General features: G+C 36.8%; 1 protein-coding gene across 12 annotated transcripts in view; it reads left to right on the top strand.

Annotated features, from left to right (window-relative positions):
- The window catches only part of SENP7 (SUMO specific peptidase 7), a 158476-nt gene that overhangs the window by 130338 nt on the left and 12771 nt on the right, over positions 1-15367 (top strand). For all 12 annotated transcript variants that reach the window (XM_027769979.1, XM_027769978.1, XM_027769982.1 and 9 more), the window contains 2 exons: positions 1618-1734; positions 5896-6018. In XM_027769979.1, the coding sequence (XP_027625780.1) occupies positions 1618-1734; positions 5896-6018 (240 nt within the window). The remainder of the gene's footprint in view (positions 1-1617; positions 1735-5895; positions 6019-15367) is intronic.

Here is a 15367-nt window from a genome sequence, read left to right as displayed (position 1 = left end):
TTACTTCTTTGTTTATATTTCATCTTTTATTTTTCTTTTCATAGTGGTAAGCCTGAATAGGTCTGTGCATTTGAACGTGATTTTTGTACCTTCATGTGACTCTTTTTCTCTGTTTAAAATGAAGCAAAAAGCAATCAAAATTGCAGGATAGGGAAATAGACAATAATATAGAAATGATCATGTTAGCATTTAAATTTTCCAGTTCTCTTTTTTGATTTAGATGCTATGGTACAAAGATTGAGTCAATTGTGGGTGGCTCTTACGTTCTTGTACAAGAACTACACATTATTACTGATGCTATTTGCTCATTGAGTACTACCCTATCTCCTCTAAAACTGTAACCAGGCATTCACAACTGGTCAGTATGAGTGGATATCAGAAAAAAGATGCCTAATTAGTTGCCAACTATTCTCTACTACTTTCTGGTTCTGATACAATTACTCACTTTCTTTATGCTCTCTTCAATTTTACATTGTCAGCATTTTAAAAGTATTTTATTTTTCTCTTTTTATTGACATAAAATAATTGTACATATTTTGGGAGTTCGATATGATTTTTCAGTACAAGAATACCACGTAATAATTAAATGAGGGTAATTAGCATCTCATCATCTTAACCATGTGTCATTACTTTGCGTTGAGAAGTTCAGAATCCCTTTTTAGTTACTCTGAGTTATATAATAAATTGTTAATGCTATTTATCCTACTGTATTTTACAACACTAGAAATTGATCCTCTTATCTCTCTAATTTCATTTAAGCACTTTCTTGTGGGAAACGTGCCTCATAAGCTCTTCTGTATTTCTTTATTGTCCAGCAGCTGATACCGACTAGCCCCCCAGCTGGAGAGAGCATAGTTTTTTTTTTTTTTTTTTTTGAGAGAGCATAGTTTTTGACTGCTATTTTTTCTGAATAGAAAGGAAGTAATTATGGGGATTTAACTTAAAATTAGAAAGTAGATCATAGGAAAATTGCTGTTTTATTATGGGAGCTTGTTGAAATGTAAAAATTATGCAGAAGTAGTACATTAGTATTGATATTATAACTGATCATGAGATAAAATCAAAACAAATATCGAGACTATTATGGATATACCAGTCTATTGAGACTAACCCATTTGGGAAGAATTGGAAAGGAAAAGATGATGCTCAGTGAGAGAAACAGTAGTAGATGTGAAAGTAAAGGTTTTTTGATTGCTATTTTTTCTGAATAGAAAGGAAGTAATTATGGGGATTTAACTTAAAATTAGAAAGTAGATCATAGGAAAATTGCTGTTTTATTATGGGAGCTTGTTGAAATGTAAAAATTATGCAGAAGTAGTACATTAGTATTGATATTATAACTGATCATGAGATAAAATCAAAACAAATATCGAGACTATTATGGATATACCAGTCTATTGAGACTAACCCATTTGGGAAGAATTGGAAAGGAAAAGATGATGCTCAGTGAGAGAAACAGTAGTAGATGTGAAAGTAAAGGAAGAAAATTACACATGTAATTACATGTGTCCTGTCAATATGTTTTTTACCCAACAGATTTTGCTATTACTTAATAGATGTCTTAGATACTGTGATTTTCAATACCAATGAATTTTAACTTTATTTTTACTTCTTAAGGTTGATTGTATATCCCCCACCACCTACTAAGGGGGGATTAGGAGTAACTAATGAAGATCTGGAATGTTTAGAAGAAGGAGAATTTCTTAATGATGTAATTATTGATTTTTACCTTAAGTAAGTAAATTCTTATTATTATTCAATGATGAATAATCTTATCATTTGTTTTACAGATTTTTCTGTGAAACTTAATCTTTTTTTAAAAAGAATTATTTAGCTTTATTTATTTTATTTGCTTATTTATTTTAATTTGACGAGAGAGAGAGAGCGGGTGAGAGAGAGCGAGCGAGAGCGAGCAAGCAAGCCACCAGGTCCGGCACTCGAACTGTGGTCGCCCATGTGGGAGTCCAGCACCCTTAACCACCACGCCACCTGCCAGCACCCGAAACTTAATCTTTATCTCTGAGGTTTTTTTAGTTTTTGTTTTTTGAGAGTTGTTTTTTTTTTTTTTTTTTTTGCCGTAGGGTATGCATGCTTGCTGGAGAGAGAGACAGAGAGACAGGAAGTGAGAAATCAGCCCCCAGGTGGGATGGCCATGCTGCAGTCTCTTCTTCTCCATTCTCTTCTCAGGGTTTTGGGCACACACATACTCCCAGTGTGAGTTTCAAGCTGCTGGATCCAGGTCTCAAACAGCAGTCTACCATGTGTGTGTCCAGCACCTTAACCACTATACTGCCTGCTGGCCCCTTTCTGTTATTTTAACTCTAGTTAAAAGTAACCTGCCAACATTTCCAGTTTAGGAAATTTTTGCCTACCAAGACTTTCTAGAGCTGACAAATTCAGTTTTTTTTTTTTTTTTTCTTTTTTAAACTGCCAGAGGTTGCATGTTCTGATTAGAGACAGAGAGAAGGAAAGAGAAGGAGTAAGCAACCCTCTAACTCTCCATGGGTATGGTCATGTCTCAGTCCCTTCTCCTCTATTTCTCTGTCCCGCTGGGATTTTGAGAACACACACACAAATGCCCAGAGTGGTTTTCAAGTCAGCAGGGTTACAGTTTGAATCACATGGTTGGCCATGTGGGATCCAGTTCCTTAAACCACTGGACTATGGGGCTGAATAATTCAGTTTCATTTCATTATTTCCTATAGATAACTATATATTTCAGAAAAGCTGCTACTTTTGTTTTGGTTTTATTGTTTGATTTATACTTCTTTGATATAAATGTTGTAGAGAAGAAAGTACTCACATCACTTTGGGATTCAAAAAGCAGCAACTCTGTTCAGTAATTTATTGTATCCTTAAGCACTATTAGAGTTGTTATGTTAATATTTATTTATTTATTTATTGCCATAAGGCGTATGTGCTCACCAGAGAGAAACAGAGGGAGGGAAAGTAAGAAATCACCTCCCAAGGGGATGGCCAAATTACAGTCCCTTCTCCTCCTAGGATTTTGGGCATGTGTGCACTTGTACCTGGCATGATGTTCAGCTAGCAGTTTTGGGGTTTGAACTGCACTCGACCATGTGGGAATCTAGTCTTAACCACCATGATACCTGCTGGTCCTGATATGAAAAGCTTTTAAAACTTTCATGCAAGTTTGTTTCTAGCCTGCATTTTGTACATCTATACCTATATTTCCAAAACCATTTCACAGATTATTCTCAAACCAAATTTATTACCATTTTACCTAAACTGTATTGTTTTACTAACAGTATCATCTTTATTCCAGTCACTCAGACTCAGAATCTCATGTTATCATTCATATTTACTAACATTGTAGATTTATCCTCTCTCTTATATATATATATAGCCAGAGAGTGCATGCACTTGCCAGATACACAGAGACACAGAGGGAGAGAGACTGTGTGTGTGTGTGTCTGTGTGTGTGTGTGTGTATGTATTTATTTCATTTGCTTGAGGACTCATGTGCTCATTGGTGGGGCTTGGGGACCGAGTGGGAGAGAAAGTGAAAAAGCACCGCCCATAGGAGATGGTCACACCACAGTGCCTTCTCCATTTCTTCTTTTGGGATTTTGGGCATGCACACATTTGTACTCAGTGTGTTTCTCAAGCCATCAGGTCTGGGACTTGAACATGCAGTTGACCATGTAGGATTCAGCCACCTTAATCACCATGCTATGGGTTGGGTCAGCTTGATTTTTTGGTTGTTGTTGTCTTTTTGTTTTGTTTTGTTTGCCACAAGGTGGATGTACTTACTGTAAAGAGCCAGAGAGATAGAGAGAAAGCATGGAATCACCCCTCCCCCCCCGTAGGGGACGATGGTCATGCTACAGTCTCTTTTCTTTAATTCTCTTAGGATTTTGGGCACACACACACACACACACACACATGAGCCCAGCATGATTTTCAAGCTGCTGGGGCTCAAACTGTTAGCTATGTGAGAGTCTAGCACTTCAACCACCATGCTATCTGCTAGCACTCCAGTGTAATGTTTTTAAATGTCTTGCATTTAAGATTTCTTAGATGAGACCAACACATTAATCCTTAGTGATGAAGGAAGTCTCTGAGTACTCTACCCAGTGTCTCATGAATTTTACAGTCTGGTTGGTAGGAGCAGGTGCTATTCTATCACTCTTGCTCTGTGAAGACTGGATATTATTATCTCCAGCTATTTCCCCAGGCTCTGGTACTTTGCTCACTCACACACATTGATCAGTATTCTGCTAAGTACTTAAAGAGGATCCTATACAGTTATCTTGAATTCTTTCTATATTGAGCTTTTTCTTTTCTAGAGTTCTGGTCTGCAAACTCCAGAAAAGCAATTGCAAGGTCATTTTCAAATGTGCATAGGCTATTAAGAATAGCAGTTTTTGGGACCAGCAGTTAACATAACTGCTATGGCTATGTCACTGGACTCCCATGTAGTCGACCATGGTTCGAGTCCTGGACGTGGTTGCTTAAAACTCATGCTGGGTGTGTGTGCATGCATGCCCAAGACTCCAAGAGGAGAATGGAGGGGAAGAGACTGCAGTGTGGCCATCCCCCATGGGGGGGTGATTTCTCGCTTTCTGTCTCTCTGTCTGTCTCTGTCTGTCTGGTGAGCGCACGTGCCCTATAGCAAAAACCTCTCAAAAAAAAAAAAAGTATAGCAGTTTTCTTTTTTGTTTGTTTGTTTTGTAGGGAGAGATTTTTACTATAGGGTGCATGCACTCACCAGAGAGACAGAAAGCGAGAAATCACCCCCCCATGGGGGATGGCCACACTGCAGTCTCTTCCCCTCCATTCTCCTCTTGGAGTCTTGGGCATGCATGCACATGCAACAGGTGTGAGGTTTTATTTATTTATTTTTTGCTATAGGTTGTGTGCACTCACCAGAGACAGAGACAGAAAGTGAGAAATCACCCCCGACGCCAAGCAGGGCATGACTACACCGCAATCCCTTCTCCATTCTCATCTTGGGACCTTGGACATGCATGCACACATGCACTCCTGGTACTGGCACGAGTTTTAAGCTGCCAGGTCTGGGCCTTGAACTATGGTCGACCATGTGGGTGTCCAGTGATGTAACCATTATGCCATCTGCTGTCTCACAAAAAGCAGTCTTGTAATTATGAAGGATTTCATCACTAAGTGATTCGATTTCAAACTTAGGTTGAAGAATCATTTTAGTATGGGAATAGACTAAGGATATAGAGATTAGTTACATCTCAGTTATTAAACTTTTTCTAGATTTTTTTTTTTGCTATAGGGTGCATGTGCTTGCCAGACAGAGAGAGACAGAGAGACAGAAAGCAAGAAATCACCCCCCAGGGGGGATGGCCACGCCACAATCTCTTCTCCTCCATTCTCCTCTTGTGATCTTGGGCACACACGTACACGTGCCCAGCGTGAGTTTAAGCCACCGGCTGGATCCAGGGCTTGAACTGCAGTTGACTACATGTGACTCCAGTGACACAGCCATCACACCATCCGCTGGTCCTCATAGTTTCAGTTTTACATTTTATCATGTAATTATTTGATTAATATTTTCTTCTACCCTCACCCCTCTGGCCTGTAAACTCTATGGGGGCAGATACTATTTTCCCCTAATATTTGTGCTATTTCTCCAGTCTAAACATTGTACTTGGCACACATTAGGAATTTGGTAAGTATTTGATAAGTAAAAGAATGAATAAGTGGCCAGTTTCTGCTTTAAATGATCTTGGTAGCAGATGAAGTAACTAAAGAGCAAACTGAAAGCCCAAATCAGAGGAGTGTGCAAGATGACCTAGAATTTAATTGGATGTAAAAGTGAAGATTTCCAGAATATATAAAATAATTAGGAAGACTGGGTAAAATCTAAAAATAATTTACTTTTGTGGCATTGCTACTTTACAGGTATCTTATATTGGAGAAGGCATCAGATGAACTTGTTGAACGAAGTCACATTTTTAGTAGCTTTTTCTATAAGTGCTTGACAAGAAAGGAAAATAATTTAACAGAAGATAATCCAAATCTTTCGTAAGTCAATTCTCCATATACTTAAGTTTTAAAAGAAATGCACTATTTTTTTCACATTTTTTAAAAAATTTATTTTTAATTATTAGTCATATGTTAAATCCCTATGCTGTTCCTAGTGACTGACTCCTTTATAGTATTTTCTAGAGTGGGGTGTATTACCACTTCTGCAGGTCCTGGATCTGTTTGCCATGAGAGCCACTTTCATCCTTCTGCTGTTCTGCTCTCTATGACAGGGAGGCAGACTCTTGCAGACTGGATTTCCAATTGCATGTCCCATAGGAGATAGTAGAAGTTGGAGAGCAGGGAAGAAAGAAACTGTGTTATTTCTTCCCTACTCTGTTTGGGCAGTAGCTGTGTTTCCTCTGTAGGTCCATCTTTTAGTAGACAGACCTCCTAGAGCTCCAGCTTCTACCTGGAGGTATTGCTTCTTTCCTTTGCCATCCACTGTAGACACTGTAGAAGTTCAGTAGTTTCCTACTGTGCTAATTTTTGATTATCTTTTTTTTTTTTTGCTTTGTACCTTTTCTAGCACGTATAGCCAATTTCCTGCATAATATTCTATCTGTTATAATGTGTGGGGTTGTTTTTGTTTTCCCTGTTGGACTTTCAGTGACATACTACTATTTAATAAAATTGATAGATTATATACAATATGATATTTGTTTGCACACCTTAGCTGAATTTCTGCCCAAGTATTTTTGAATTAGTACTCAAACATATGGAGCAGTGGATAGAGATAGGCAAAAAGAAAGTTATTATTTCTTAGATAGTTGTTGCAGCATGGAGTATTTTACCCCTGTTCTCACATCTAATAACTTATATGAGAATCTGAGTAAGCGTAAAATGAAGAGTTTTTAGTTTTTAAAAAGTTAGTGTAAGCATTTGTCACTTTATAATTAACACATTATATTTATATTATTTCACTTTTATGGTCAAAGCAGTGCTTTCATATATGTAGGCATATCAATTATATGCCAACTTTTTAGGTGAGGAAGTAGAGATGTTTTTAATCTAATAAAGATGAAATAAACAGATTAAAAACAAATAGCTAGTAAGTAACAGAACTGGTCGATACTTAATACTTATCTTTTTAATTAATTCATTAATTAATTAACTAATTAATTTACAGTCATTCACTGTACATAAATAGAGTATACACAATGAGATTTTTCATCCAGTATACATTGTATATTGGCTTAATTGAGGATATTACCATAGATGTCATCATCAATGAATAATTTTCTATTTCTTGTTTCTTATGTATTTTGCTCTCCCCCTCCTTGATTCCCTTCCTCTTACCCTCTGCCAACTCCTCCCCTTCCCCCACTGTCTGGTATGTACAGTTGTTTTCCATGCCTTTCTTTTTTTTTCACGTTTTATTGATTCACTAAAGATCTTAATTAATTTAAAGACTTTCAATAGCAAGCACAGCTGATATATACATATTTATGAACACATGTCTAACTTCAGGCGTAAACCTCAGTGAGTAAAGTGAACATCCTATAAAGTAGCACCTAGCTGGGGCTGTATAGGTTACTGCAGTCATTAAATAGGTATTAATAGGTATTTTTTAATGCATTTTTTAATTTCAAAAAAAGGTTTTAGTTCTAATAGATCAAAATTAAAAAATGTTAAGAGAAATTTACTAAAACTTAAAGCCAGGAAAAGGGTCAGGATTCAGTTCAAATAGTATGTAGATGAACCTATCAATAGTTAAAGAAAAGACAGACATCCTTAAATACAGAAATCAAAGCATCAAAGAAAATCAGTAATGCTTTAGTCTAAAGTAAAAATCTTCCGTTTCCCTAGTTCAGACTCACGCACTTAATCTCTCTTCTATTGAATTTGCAGTGTTACTGTGGTCTGATATTTCCATTTAATCTCTGGAAGTTAACATTCAATCTGGACTTATCTTTACCATTAGACTGGCCATTCTCTTGGTTGTTTCTTGTGCTCTTATTTCTGTGTGTCTGACTTTAGTTTTCCTGGTATAGCACTCTCTTTAGCACTTTTTGGAGAACTGGTCTGGTGTTGGTAAATTCTTTCAGGTTTTGTTTATCTGAGAATGTTTTTGTCTTTTTTTCCCATATGAAAGATAATCTTGCTGGATGTAGTATTCTTGGTTGACATTGTTTTTCACTTAACACTTTGAATGTATTTTCCCATTCTTTCCTTCCTTGCATTCTTTCCGATGAGAGGTCTGATGTTAGCCTTATGGGATATCCTTTGAAAGTAACTTGACATTTCTCTCTTGCCAATTTTGGTAGCTTGTCTCTGTGGTTTTGGTCAATCTGGCTATGAGTTGCCTTGGAGAAGATCTTCTTGGGTCAATTCTATGTGGAGTCCTTTGTATTTCTTGGGTCTAGATATTTGAATGCCTCTCTAGGTTTGGAAAGTTTTCTTCCAGGATTTCATGGAATAGATTATCAATGCCCTAATTAGTTTCTTCACCTTCTGCAGTACTGATGACCCAGTATTTGGGTGTTTAATAGTATCTAGTATTACTCATATGTTATTCTCATTTTGAGAGGTTATTTTCTCAGTCATTTTGATGCATTTCTCTAGGTCAGATGTTCTGTCTTCTACATATGAGATTCAGTCTTCTGCTTGATATAATCTGCTTTTGACATTTTCAAGGGAAGTTTTGATTTCCTGGTCATTACAACCTTCATTTCTTAACAATTCCATTTGATTTGTTTTTATGATGTGTATCTTCTCTATCAGATCACGTAAGAACTTCCTCACCTCCTGGAACTCAGTGTCTCTTTTCTCCTGCATCTTCAGAAGTTCATTATCTCTCTTCTCTTGCATCTCTGTTAGTTTTGTCACTATGAATATTTTGAATTTTTTTTCCTGATATTTCCATAAGTTCCCTTGTATTATTTGTGGAGGAAGAGGAGTTACTCTTTTCCCTTAGGGGAGATATATTTTCTTGGTTTCTCATATTTCTTGTACTTCTGCAGTGGTTTCTAGTCATCTGATGGATTATACGTTTTTTCCTATTTTTTGGAGTTAAATCTGAGCAATCAGGGGAATGCAGGAGGAGGTGACCTGCAGTCTGTAAACAGTACCGTTTTTCTCCCTTTGTGCAGCTGATTCAGTGAAAATTGAGGATTACTCTGACCCTAAAAGCATTCAGATATTTGGCTACTGAGCACCTAGACCTGTCTAGAAAGTCAGTGTGTGGAGGCTGAGCAGAAAAGTGAGTAAGGTAGAAAGGAAAGGAAAAAAAAAAATAGAAAAAAACCCCCCAAACAAACAAAGAAGAAAAAAAACAAGACAAAAACAATAAGAAAAAGAGAAGAAATTTTTTTTTCGTCAAAAAATGAAAACCACTCAGAACTCAAATATAGATGACTGCTGGTTGGCCTACCCTATGGGGGCAGGAGGAGAGGTAAGAATTAGAAAGAGAAAAGAGCAGTAGAGAACTAAGTTTAAAAATAGAGAGAGAGATGGAAAGAGAGAGTGTAAGTAGGGTGCTCTAACCTGGCTCTTGGCTAGACTAAAGAGCAGCAGGGTGAAGTCTGGGCAGAGAGTCTTCGGTGGTTGAAATTCCTGAATGGGGCCACACAGAACTCAAATATAGATGGCTGCTGATGGGCTTATCCTGACTCCTGGCTAGACTGGGGAGCAGAAGAGTGAAGTCTGGCAGAGGGTCTTTGGTGGTCAAAATCCTTAATACTTATCTTTTAATCTCTAGGCCATTTTTATTGTACTAGACTGCCTTAAAAGTGACCGTGAGAGTTTGTTTTATCCTCTTGAAACAATAGGAATAATAAATAAGTAACAAGATGACTAAATGGAGAAACTGCTTGAATTTGCTATTTTGTTAGAAGAGAGTAGGAATAGGAGAATAGTAATTGAGTACCTGCTTAGAACTAATACATGAACATGAACATAAAGAATCAACTCCAGTATTATTATTATTTTTGGAGAGGTTTTTGCTCTAGGGTGCATGCGCTCACCAGAAGGACAGAGAGAGAGAGAGAGAGAGAGAGAGAGAGAGAGAGACAGAAAATAAGAAATCACCCCCCCAAGGGGGATGGCCACGCCACAATCCCTTCTCCATTCTCCTCTCGGGATCTTGGGCATGCATGCACACGCACCTGGTGTGAGTTTAAGCCACCGGGTCCTGGACTCGAACCGCGGTCGGCTACATGGGAGTCCAACGACATAGCCATTATGCTAACTGTTGGTCCCAACTCCAGTATTTTTGTATGATGTGTCACTTATTTATGGAAGCTTAAAGAAGCTAGGTAAGTTATCCAGAGTTGGATTTAGCTTTCTAATTCCAAAGTTTAACTTCTGTTTATTGTCTTGTAACTATATAACTATATAATTTATGGTCTAAATTTAGACACTTGTGAGAATAACAGGAGATCTATTAATAGTTACAAGGGGTAACTATTTTGTATTGGGACTGTTCTAGACAAACTAATCAACTATATTTTGAGTGTCTATAGGTTTGGAACTCTGCTGATGGACAAGCTTTGCCAAGATCAATTAAGGAGAAAAACCATATTTGAAAATATTCCTGACAATCAGAGTTAGTGGGGTGGAATATGTGAAAGGAGAAGTTTAGTGAAATAAATTTGATATTTAACATTTATGCCTTCCTGTTTTGTTTTGTACACATAGTAGTTTGAACCATGAACTACATTTTAAGACTATTCAATGTGGAGATTAAGAATTTAGGGTATCCACGTATAGACTAAGTATATGAAAGGTATATGAAAGGTATTCTGTTGTATTAGGAAGTCTTTTAAAAATTAGATATTATGCCCCGATCATATATAAAGGTAATAAAGTTACATGAGTGGCATATTTTAGGTAAAATGGGTAAGATGCTACACACATGCGCGTGCACACACACACACACACACACACACACAGATTTACAAAATTCAGAAGCAAAGCAGCAAAGGATACAAACTTAAATGCCCAACAAATCCACAATAAAAGAATTAAACTGCCAGTTTTAGGAAACTATGGACTAAATGACGTATGTTCTTTACCATGTTTTAGAAGACCCTGCAAGATCTGGCTTCTTTCCATCTTCCTAAACTCATCTTACAACATTCTCTTCCCTCAGTTACTATATATACTTCAGTTCAATTTACCTCTTTACTCATTTCAGATATGCTAGGTTCTTTCTTATTTTCTGCCTCAAAATTATCTTTTTCTTTGAAAAAAAATTTTTTTGAGAGATTTTTGCTATAGGGCATGTGTGTGTGCCAGAAAGACAGAGAGACAGAGAGACAGAAAGTGAGAAATCACCCCCAAGGGGGATGGCCACGCCACAATCTCTTCTCCTCCATTCTCCCCTCGGGATCTTGAGCACACACGCACATGTGCCTGGTGTGAGTTTAAGCAACCGGGTCCGGGACTCGAACTGTGGTCTACTACATGTGAGTTCAGTGCCATATCCATTATGCTAACTGCTGGCCCCTTTCTTTTAATTATTTTTATGGTAGAAGGTTTATGTGTTCATGAGAGAGAAGGAAAACATCCCCCAGTTGGGCATGGTCATGCCACAGTCCCAACATGATTCTTTGTACTCATGTATGTATGCCTGGGGTATTTTTCAAGCCCCAGGGGCTGGGATTTGAACCATGGTCAGCCATATGGGATCTGACTTCCTGTGTACAGCACTTAACCAGTATATTATGAGCTGGCCTCTGAAATTTCTTTTGTTCATTTTCTGTTTTTCATTAAAAGGTCCATGAAGTCGGGAACTTCATCTGTCTTATTTTCCATTCTATCTTCAGTGCCTTATTCAATGCTTAGAATATATTGTAACTCAGAATAAAAGATGATAAGTAATGCCTATTGTGAATACTGAGCACTGTTAGACAGCTAATTGAGGATTTTCTATTTAATTAGAAACTGAGAATAAGAGATCATGTTGTGGCCCTTATTTTCTCCTGTCTTCCTTGGCCTACTCTATGTGTATCACAGGTTGAAACTATCTTATCCAAATACTTGGGGGAAAAAATGTGTTTCAAATTTAAGAGTTTTTTTCCCCTATATTTTAGAAAATTTGCATATACATTGTGAGATACTTTGGGGGTGGGATCCAAGTCTAAACACAGAATCTTATATGTTCATGTATACTTTATACACATAGCTGACGGTAATTTTATACAGTATTTTAATAATTTATATGAAAAAAATTTGTGTATATTGAACTGTCAGAAAGCAAAGATGACTCTCTCTAAGCTCTTGGTGTGGACAATCTGTGGTCTTTTTGGCATCACCAAATAAGGGGGCTAGGAAGGTCTTTTTTCCCTTTGGGGAGGCTGAATGAACTGTGTTGTACATCATCCTTTTGACTGCAGACCTACCATGAGGTCAAGTGTGGAATTTAACACTTGAGTATCACATTAGTGTTTAAAATGTTCTTAATTTTAAAACATTTCAGATTTTCTGATTAGGGAGGCCCAGCCGTTATGTTTCTAGTCAGGTAATGTTGGGCATAATGGTATTTCTACCAAAACGCTGAAACAAAATGAAGAAAACCAGTTTTCTTTTCTTAAGATTTTCAAATGGAAAATGAATTAAGAAAATATGCATTAGTTGAAAGTAATTGTTTATAGTAATTATAATGGTTGAGTCATTTTCTTTTTTTCTCTTTAAATATAATAAACTTATTTTGTTGTGATCATTTGAAATCCACTCTAATAGTTATTCTGCAAGTTTGTTCTGAATTGTCCATTACGTTCTTTTTTTTATATATACTAAAAGAATAAAGATTTTTATTAAGCATTGTAAGTTGCATTCAATAGCCTTCGGATACACCACACCTCGATCCATCGACAGTCAATCAAACCCAACAGCAGTTCATAGAAGATGCAAATGACCTTTCAAAATCAACACACACAATGTGTTCTGAAACTTGTTGTGAATAATACCATGCCTCTGTGATCAGTGTCCATTACATTCTTCACTCTGAGATACAATTCTAAAGGAAAACATATTGATTAAAAATTAGGGAACAAATGATCTTATAAATTAACAAAGATAATCTTAACATAGCCAGAGAAAGATTTGTAATTTCTACATAGAGGACTGTGGGAGATAAGAGTTTATAATCTGGGGCCCAGCAAGTGGTGCTATTAAGGCACTGGACTTGCACATAGCTGACCATAGTTTGAGTCCCAGATTTGGCAGCTCGCTTTCTCACTATCTCCCACACCCTCTCTCTTTGGTGAGCACATATGCCCTATAGAAAATTTAAAAATAATAATAAATAAAATTAAATAGTTCTTTAAAAAAAAAACAGTTAATTCTCTGAAAAAATGTGTGGGTATCATTAGTTCAGTTAGAGATAGGTAAAAGTGTAACTAACAATAGTGCATTAGAAGGAGTTAGAAAAAAACACTTTTGCTCACACACTGTGGGTACTTGTAAGACCATAGTACTGAATTGAGCATAAAGAAATAAATCCTCAAAAAAGCAAAAATTAAACAAAATTCGAAAGAGATGTTTAAAAGCGAAGACACGGTAAAGCCACTGATTTGGTGATTTTATAAAGTTCTTGATTTTAGCCTTTTTGGAACTCATTCCAAAGAAAGACACAGCTGTACCATTTTGGACTTTTCCTATATTATTTAGTTTTATACAATGAATAATGGTTATAATGAATACATAAATTGAAACCTGTGGCAACAACTGTCTAGCAAATGATTGGTGGACTTGTACTTAAACCTGCTTGTGTGAAAATAGTTGAATTTCAATTTAGTTCCTTTTTTTTTTTTTTGGAGAGATTTTCGCTATAAGGCGTGTGCGCTCACCAGAAAGACAGAGACAGAGAGACAGAAAGCAAGAAATCACCCCTCAGGGGGAATGGTCACGCCACAATCCCTTCTCCTCCATTCTCCTCTTGGGATCTTGGGCACACACGCACATGCGCCTGGCGTGAGTTTTAAGCCACCGGGACGCAAACCGCGGTCGACTACATGGGAGTCCAGTGACACAGACATTACGCTAATTGCTAGTTCCCCAATTTAGTTCTGATTGTCAGTGTTACTATCAATATGTGTGGACCTATCTTTGTTTTTCTAGTTGTGTTCTCTTACTTCTGTTGAGTCACCAGGAAAATCATGAAGCATTTTTTGCATAGAAAAATATGTCATGACTTTACTGACAACCTGATATTTGTCTCCCTTTAGCTTTCTTGGGGCAGCAGTCTCTTAAGTATTTCCTGAAGAGCTTATTTCATTTTGGTGAATTTGCTCAGCACTTGTTTATGTGGGGATGATTTGATTTTTCCTTCCCCTTTGAAGGATAATCTTGCTGGATGTAGTACACTTGGCTGAAAGTTCACAGTTTTAAATGTATCTTTCCATTCTTTCCTCACGTGCATTGTTTCAGCTGAGAGATCAGATGTTAGTCTAATGAGGTAACCTTTGTAAGTAACTTGAAATTTCTTTCAACATTTTTAGAATTTTGTCTTTCTCTTTGATTTTTACTTATTTGGTTGATATTCCTTAGAAAGGACCTTCTTATGTTATATCTATTTGTATCTCCTGGATTTGGATGTCTGCATGCTTCTCTACATTTGGAAAGTTTCAGCTAATATATTATGAAAGATATTTCTATGCCTTTGCCTGTCTCTTCACCTTCTGGAATACCTATTATGTGGATATTCGGCTGTTTATATATATATATGTATATGTATATGTATATGTATATGTATATGTATATGTATATGTATATGTATATGTATATGTATATGTATATATACACTGGTTACCTAGACTAAATTAGAGATTTTGTCTTCAAGGTCAGAGATTCTTTTTTCTGAAGGGTCTAATCTGCTGTTGATGCTTTTGAGGGAGGTTTTGATTTCCTGCATTGTATTCTTTATCTCCAGAAATTCTGCTTGATTATTTTTTTGTGTCTGTTTCTTTATGGAGTTCCTCCTTCAGGTCATGGTAGAACTTTCTCATATCCTGGAATTGGTTCTCTGTTTTCTCTTGCATCTCACTGAGTATTGTTACAATTACTATTCGGAATTCTTTTTCTGACATTTCTACTATCTCTTGCACTGTTGGTGAGGAGTTATGATCCTTTGAGGAGGAGGTATTCCTAATTTTCTCCTATTTGTTGGGGCTCTGCTTTGATTTTTAGTCATCTGGTGGTATACTCACTTTGTACTTTTGTAGTATTTTTCTGTTGCTGTGTGTTCCTGTACTTCTCTATGATATGGGTAGGCTCTATACCAATTTTCCCCCCTCTACTGTGGGTGAGAATGTGGAATCTATATTAGGAGTTTTAGGTTCAGGTTTTCAGAGGGTAATTTCTCTCCTTTTACTGCTAAGGAAGTTATGGGGAAAGAGGATTTTCA

Source organism: Tupaia chinensis, unplaced genomic scaffold (assembly GCF_000334495.1).
Source record: "Tupaia chinensis unplaced genomic scaffold, TupChi_1.0 Scaffold000100_1, whole genome shotgun sequence".
NCBI lineage: Eukaryota > Metazoa > Chordata > Mammalia > Scandentia > Tupaiidae > Tupaia > Tupaia belangeri.
This window is presented reverse-complemented; position numbering and strand designations above follow the sequence as displayed.